We start from the raw sequence: 8159 nt of genomic DNA, 5'->3' as shown, positions 1-8159 counted from the left end.
TTGCTATAACAACGGCTACTGCTACAGTATCCTAGCTAGAGCGCTATGTGGAGCGGTGGTGCTAACGTTAGATAAAACAAAGCGGTGGAGCGAGCTAGAGAAAGAACAGAGAGAGAGAGAGAGAGAGTAGTGGCGCTAACGTTAGATAAAACAAAGCGAGTTCCCTGTACACGGAGAAGCCGGTCATATCATATAAATCGCTGCGCTCCGACTCCATTTTTTCTTGTTGTTATGAAAACGACGGATCTGGCTACTCCGCTCGTCATTGGTCGGCTGTCAAAAAAGCAATTGAAGTAGGGCGGGGTTTTTTTTTCAGAAAAGTATAACTTTTTTCCAACTTCAAAAAAAGACACTCTGAGCTGCAAAAAAGAAGTTGGCGGTGGCGTTTAAAAAAGCGCTCAGGACTTTTTTGAAAACACGGTTTACTCCGTAGGATTATAATGTAAAACAGACGCTGGCAGCTTAAAAAAAGACGCCAAGTGTGAACATAGCCCAAGGGCCAGATGTACGTACATTTGTAAATGTAGCGCTATCAGCGCCGTGGCCAAGCCGCAGAAAGCGCACGCTGTGATACTTCAGCTCACGTCGTATTTACCAAACCTGCAGTTCATCGGGTAATCAGCGCCTTTCTCCGCCCACTACACCGTAAATTGTGCTGTAGCAAAGCGGTGAGTACTGGTGCTGTGATAGGGCTGAGTGCAGACTGCGATATTCCCACGGCTGATGCTAGGACTGTTTGAAGTGACCCTGATGCCAATATCTGTAAGCGGAGGGTAACAGCTTCGCTGAATGGAATGTGAAGTCGCGAGTTGCCCGGCGTCATCTGTGATTTCTTCCAGTAACTGTGATATCGCATGGCTGCTTAATCTGTAACGCTTCATGATTTTGTGTTCACACAACTGAAAAAGTGTGATCCTTGTGGCAAAAATCCTTTCAGCTCGTCTCCTTGGCCTCTGTCTTCGTCTTGCTCGGATTACTGCTACCATTTCACCAGGAGGCGTATGCCAGGAAACTCGCTTCCAGGTTTACACCTACAAAATAGAGGAGCGCTTTCACAGGCTTTTTTTTGTACATACAAAAAAGTGCCCGTGTTTATGGGAAACTCCCACTTTCCCCTTGACCCTCCCATGAATGCATATGCATGACACGGAAAAGCGCAATTTGCCATTTTCAGTTCCCACGACAGGCGCATTTGCGCTTTTACCTCAGTGCGGCCTGTTTGTACATACCTCGCCATGCTTTTACGCGCACGTTGCAAAACAAATACGCCTGAAGTGGGCGCAAAAGCGTTCTGGCCCTAAACATCTGGCCCTAAGTGTTCTGTGTAGTCATTGTAGCCCTTTACCTTGTCTGGCAGGTCAATGATGGGCTCCGCTTGGCCTGGTGGCCTGTTTTGCCCGAGCAGGGCCTGCAGGAAGTAGCGACTACTAGCAGCGAGGACGGCCCGGTGCGCGCGCACCTCCCTTCCCTCCACCAGCACAGTGACGTCGCACAGGATGCCCTGCCGCCGCTGCTCCTCCAGGCTCAGCAGCACGTTGGCACAGTGGACCTTGGATTCGTACACGTACACGGGCGCTGCCGCCTCGCCATCCCGCTCCTCGTCTGCCGACATCACTCTCTCTAGCACCCTGCGCAGAGGAAAGAAAGAGGCTATGAGACTAGGATCGGGGGGGGCGGGGGCATGGTAGCAAAGTGCAGTAGGATTTAAAAATGCAAAGGAGTTGGCTGCTAAAAAGAATGAAAATACTGCGATTGTGAAGAGAAGCATTGTGAAAATGAAGAGCCTGCAAGAGTATTAGTGTGTAAGGTTTGCAGTATGTGTACTTCCAATTGAGGTTCTCATTTCAGAATTAAGCAATATTACTTTTATTTTTTTATTACTCAAGAGCAACGATCTTCAACAGGGGGTCCTGGGACCCCTAGGGGGTCTTCAGTGTGACTGCAGAGGGGGCCACCAAATTATAGTTAAATTTTTTCAAAGAAATTTTTTCAACAATTGAAATGTCTAAAAAAAAAAAATAAAATACATTAACATGATTCCAACACATAATAAGCAAAGACAAATCAGTCTATTTGTTTAAAGCTATAGTGTGTAGTTTCTGTCACCCCCCCATGAGGAATTCTAAGTAATGACAACAAAACTGTCGGCGCGTCCACATGACACAAGCCTTCCGTGATCACGCACCACCCCACCCCTCCTCCACGCTGTTGCTAGTAGCCAAGGAGGACACGGAGGATTAAAAAAACATGATGGACTCTTCAGAAGAGGTCATTATCTTCTATCTGATAGTCTTAATTAGCTTTGTAGAAACTCATTTGGCAATGGCTTGAATGGAACGGATATTTATTAATATCAAAAAGCAACGCACTAAAGTTTTAAAAAGAAAAAAAACACTACATTGATGAGTAAGCTAGCCACCAAGGTAGCCATCCACAGATACAATTAAGCTTAAGAATTCACAATTTTACAATACGTAGCAGGGAGTCCCTGCTCCGTCTCTCTTTCTGCTAAGGGCTGATCACTGCAGGGTTATTCTACTGGATTGTAATAAACTGGAAGATATGTGTGTATATCTATATATATATATATATATATATAGTACATATATCTAGATATAGATATTAAAGAAGTAAATATCATTAGATAGAAATATAGATATAACGCAGCCTTCCATATTGATTGCAGACAGCTCTATCCATTGTTTGATTTCAACGCTGTAGTACATAAAGCCCCAACACAGACAGCTGAGCATGCAGTCTGTCTGTCTCATCAGCCCTGAGCTGTGTGTGTGTCTGTGTGTGTGTGTGTGTGTGTGTGTGTGTGTGTGTGTTTGTCAGCAGACACGGAGGGGGGAGCTTTCTGCTGACTCATTGCTTTTGAATAGGCAGAGCCCAGCATCCGGAGGGAGGGGGGGAGGGGGGGGGCTTGCTGAAGCAGTGTTCTGGCTTTTCTCCCTGTGGCCCACGGGCCAATCATCTCAACACTGCGGATCATCTCCTCGGCTTCCCCCTCAGGAACACTTGGGGCTCAGAGCATTCTCGTTTGCTTTTCATGATGCCTACACATTGTTCTCTACCACTATTTACCCGCTGCACTCCTCTGTTCATGCATCATGCCTCCCGAAAAGGGAGAACAAAAGGAAAGGGGGAAAGGCGTTCCCTAACATTGCTCTTTGTGTCTAGTCATCTACTGTCTTCCTCAGACTATTGGCTAAGATCTCCGCAATCTTAGCGCAAGGTCCAGTAAGTGGTGTTTTTAATCAAAATTACAAAATATAATCAGCAGGTAGGAACACAGTACAATTCAGTCAGTGGAAGAACAAACAAGTATAGTATGTAGAGCTGGGCAAAATGAAGAAAAGTCAAATATAATATTATATAATAGATAATGTATGGTTGGGAAAAAAATGTACACAGCAATAATCATCAATAATGGGGATTCAATGACTAAGTGGGTAAAGGCAAATAACAGAACAGCTAAAACAGTCTGGTAAGGAAAATATGAGATAACGTTGCGGAATATCGCGATAACAATATTACTTGCGATAATTAAACAAATATAAGATTCAGCTCAGTTTTGCATTTCTGCTATTCTGGCTATCACCAGACCAAGCTCAATCTTTTAAGATAGACCTTTTTCACGGCAGACATGTTGACATGTCATAGCAGGAAAAGCAGAGGTGTGTTCAAACCCATTACTGATGGCTGCATTCCACTTAGGAGAGGTCCTGGTATTAAACCATTAATGATGGCTGCATTCCACTTAGGAGAGGTCCTGGTATTAAACCATTAATGATGGCTGCATTCCACTTAGGAGAGGTCCTGGTATTAAACCATTACTGATGGCTGCATTCCACTTAGGAGAGGTCCTGGTATTGTGCATGCTGACTCACTGAAATATCTTACTGGGACACTTGATGGAATTGAGCCATCGTTAAGGTTATCAATTTCAGCTGAGCTTTTCCTACTATGACAAGTCAACATGTCTGCTGTGAAAAAGCTCCATTGAACATTAGTCTGGGGAGTCTGCTGTGTATTTTCTACTGCACGAGAGGCGTGATCAACGGCCATAGTTCAAGTGACTCTGTACGCAATTGGACAGTCCTTCAACCAATCAGACCAACGATCCGGGTGACGTAGCAGCGACAGCGGCATCAACGGGTTGCTGCGCTTCGGTGGCCGCCGCCATGTTGAATGTAAACAAGAAGCTGCTTGGTCGCTTCTCTATCGTCATCGTGTTAAAACCGCCAATAGCGCGCCAGGTGGATAAGCCAGTTTGTGATTGGTCCCCACAAAATTGTAACGGAAGCAGGATAGACAAACGTACAGGTTTCCAGCCTGAGCTGCAGGGCGAAATCAAACCCCCGGCAGTTCAGGCTGTTTACCCCGTCTACATTTCTGCTGCTTTCAGGATTCTGCTAAAATACAATAAATTACTTGTTTAATTTAAAACAAATGAAAGGAAACAATTTCCAACATTCTTTAATTCAACAAATTGAACATTGAATTGAACATAAAAGGCACCACTAAAAAAAGAATTAGTTACATTTTAAAGTGCAGTTTTGCGCTGAGATTTTCTTTCAACTGATGTCGCAGCCTTTTGCGATATGTATATTGCGACAGTTGACATCGCGATGACGATAAAAAAACAATATTTTGTGCAGCCCCAAAAAGTACTTTACTTTACTGTAATGATATTAAGATAGCCAAAATCTAAGATGATATCAAGTCTCATATATGGATGTCGATATAATATTGATTTATTGCCCAGCCCTAATAGTATGTATTGATTTCTAAAGATTATAAAAATGAGAGATTGTGCTTTAAAATCAACAAGAGTGAAAATGAATTCAAAGTGTTTTAGGTAATACGCGGTTTGTTTCGTTTACAGTTGAACAGCCCTGTGAACATGATTGCTTGAGATTTTGCGGATGGACTCGACCTGCTGATGAATGCCACTAGATGGGTCTGAGAGCTCTGGGAAAATGTTGAGCAAGTAGACCTTATGCTTAAAAGGTACACTGTGTAGTGTTTTAAGTATTTTATTAGCTAAAATCAATGTCTTCATTCATGAATATGTCCTCCTCATTGGTGTAAAACGTCCTCTGCCAATGATCTGACTTATCCTCGTAAGTGAAGAATTTCTTATCTGTATTTACATTGGATGGGCAAGTCCAAAGAGGCTTCCATGTCGTACCGCCATTTTGAAAAATTATAATGGCTGAGAGGGACATAAAGCACTAGCCTACCGGTCTAGCTAATCCACAACAGGCGTTTTCGTTCAGAGCCAGCGTCACGTGACTGAAACCAGCTGAAACGAAGGAGATCAGCGAGAGGCGCCTGTCACAGCCACGGCAAATTTGAAAGCCTGCACTGCACTTTAGTTCATAATGGAGGATCGTACTCATGCCGAGCCACAGGAGAAGGACTCCTTGTCGCCAAAAAAGTGAAGACAAAAAATTGGAAGAGATGTCGTCATAGCTTCTTGGTACATAATGGCTACCGTAGATGCAACACGCATTTGAAAAAGCGAGGCGCTAGAGAGCACTATGCGTTTGAATGGAAAATACAATTCCACCGCTAGATGGGAGAAATTCCTACACAGTGGACCTTTAACCCTCCTGTTGTCCTCGGGTCAAATCTGACCCATTTTCTAAAAGTTTCTATGTCAGAAATTTGGGTTTCTATCAACCAAAATGTCCGTGGATCCATACGACGCTCTTTACAAGTAAAATAAATGACCAGTTCACTACTTTCTTTGAATTTGGGTGTTTTATTTAATTTTATAACATTTGAAAAATAATTGATGAAAAGAATGTTGAAAAAAGTGAAAGAAGTGACAAAAAATGACGGAAAAAGCTTAAGCGCTGGGGAAAAAAAACGAAACATAGGGGGAAAAAAAAACTTGGGAAATAAGTAACAAAAACGACAAAATAAAGTGACAAAAACGTTGGAAAAAGCAGCAGAAAAAGTTGCATAGTGGGCAGGAGGACAATACGAGGGTTAAGATTTCTTTGTCAACAATTAAACTTCAAGTTTAATTAGTTAAAATAGTTATTTGCACCCAACATCAGACCTATGTAATAATAATATCCAACAAACTGAACGCCAACGATATACTGGGTCAGTTAAATCACATTAAGATAACCCTATATAAATACATCACTACTGTACAGACATAAGTAACTAGAGAATGCAATCTCTGAAGAAATCGCGGTGTGAATGCTGTATGCTGAAGGGCTGATGCCACACTGGGTTGCTGGCTTGAATTGTGTAAGAAAAGGTGAAGTAGTGAGAATAGTTGAAAAAGTGGGAAGGGGTTGAATTAGTATTAGTCTCCCTTTGCCAGACCTTCCTCCACAGCGCTGCGGAGGAAGGTCTGGCTAGTCCACATAGCAATCTGGGATGGGAGAAAAACGTGCTCTGGTTTATTGGCATTTCTTTAAACCAATCCCAATGGTCCTTGGCGGTGCTAAGCACTGCACGGAGCCCCGGTTTCTCTGCAAAATAGCCTCTGGAACCATGTTTTAATATTAAACATACATGGGGCACAGTGAATCCTTAGGATGAACTGTATCTGTGGATGGCCTTAGAGACAAGCTGACCTATAGGCCAGTAGGCAGTGGGGATTTATATTTGCTAAATATATGGATTCATGTTAAGACTAGGACCCTCTATTGAAGATCCCTGCTTTAAGGGACAGAGCCTACAGTGCTGCAGCTCTCTCTCTCTCTCTCTCTCTCTCTCTCTCTCTCTCTCTCTCTCTCTCTCTCTCTCATAACAGGACATAAGTAATAATACATAGCAAACGAGAAGTTCATCATTATGGAGAGAGGAAACTATGATTCCTTCAACAAGGTGTTATTCAAGCAAAGTTGGGGAAGGCGTGGGACGGCGCTGCTGTAACCATACGCACATGTTGTTCTCTTGCATCGTTTAATGGCAATGATGGACCGAAATAAGCATAACTGTGGATATCACCGTGCACGTCGATGCACACAGTCTTTGGGGACAGAGCAAACACACCTCCGGTACTCTCCCACCCATCTGCTAAGTACCTCTTTAAGCACTTAAGCAGATAAATCGGCCGAAACCAACTGCACCAGAAATAGGAAAACGGAAGGTGATTAAGGAAATTTACAAAACGGAGATGATAACAAATAGGATCAGGATATCAGTTAATTTATTTTAAATTGATATGAAAAACAGACTATATTACACAGTGAGATTGAGGGGTTCCCACTGAGGTCTTAAAGTGACGATTCTGTGGTTAAATGAATGTGGAGATAAAGAACGTACAAGATACACGGAGAGTATTTGAAGATTTTCCTACGCCAAACGTCAGTTGTTGTTTTTTGGAAGTATATCTATTTTACGAAGTAAGTCAAAAAAACATTAAGAACAACAAAAAAACTGAACAAAAACAGACAAACAGCCGGCACACAATCTGTTCAAAGCTAAGAAAATGTGGAAATACACATGCCAAAAAAAAGAGGTCAGGTCCCAGTTCAGTGAAAGGGCCCCGAATCTTCCTACATTTATCGTGGGAATTGGACAAAGACAACCGAATTTCTTCAAGGTGCAAACAAGAAACCATATCATTCTGCCACTTTTTGATCCAAAGAGAAGAAGTTGACTTCCATTCTCTTAAAATGACCCGTTTTGCAATACATTTACCTTTTTTAAATGAGATTTTACCTACATTTGTCAAATCGTTATACAGCCTATATCACTATCCCAAAAAACTATTCTTTTCATCAACAAGACTTCATGGAGATCCAGCAGGTTTTGAAGTTACCTTGTCGTGGACCAAAGTGTTTGTCAGAAGGGATTTCAGGCCTGATGGAGTCCGTGGATATATTCATCTGTACCTGAACCTGAGTCCATGGACCTTTTTCACAGCAGACATGTTGATAGTTGATATGTTCATAGTAGGAAAAGCACAGCTGAAATTGATAACCTTAACGATGGCTCAATTCCATCAAGTGTCCCACTAAGCTATTTCAGTGAGTCAGCATGCCCAATACCAGGACCTCTCCTAAGTGGAATGCAGCCATCAGTAATGGTTTAATACCAGGACCTCTCCTAAGTGGAATGCAGAACAAAGTATTTGCCCGGACCCTCATCACCATCATTAGGAGGCGATCACAGTACAATTT

General features: G+C 42.6%; 1 protein-coding gene across 1 annotated transcript in view; it reads right to left on the bottom strand.

The window, feature by feature from the left end:
• The window catches only part of LOC120549702 (transcription regulator protein BACH2-like), a 56621-nt gene that overhangs the window by 16806 nt on the left and 31656 nt on the right, over positions 1-8159 (bottom strand). The window contains exon 2 of the mRNA XM_039786788.1: positions 1346-1628. Within this exon, the coding sequence (XP_039642722.1) occupies positions 1346-1612 (267 nt within the window). The 5' untranslated portion in view covers positions 1613-1628. The remainder of the gene's footprint in view (positions 1-1345; positions 1629-8159) is intronic.

The sequence above is a fragment of the Perca fluviatilis genome, chromosome 20, assembly GCF_010015445.1.
Source record: "Perca fluviatilis chromosome 20, GENO_Pfluv_1.0, whole genome shotgun sequence".
Lineage (NCBI taxonomy): Eukaryota > Metazoa > Chordata > Actinopteri > Perciformes > Percidae > Perca > Perca fluviatilis.
Note: the sequence above shows the minus strand (reverse complement) of the source record. Positions and strands in the feature narration are given on the sequence as shown.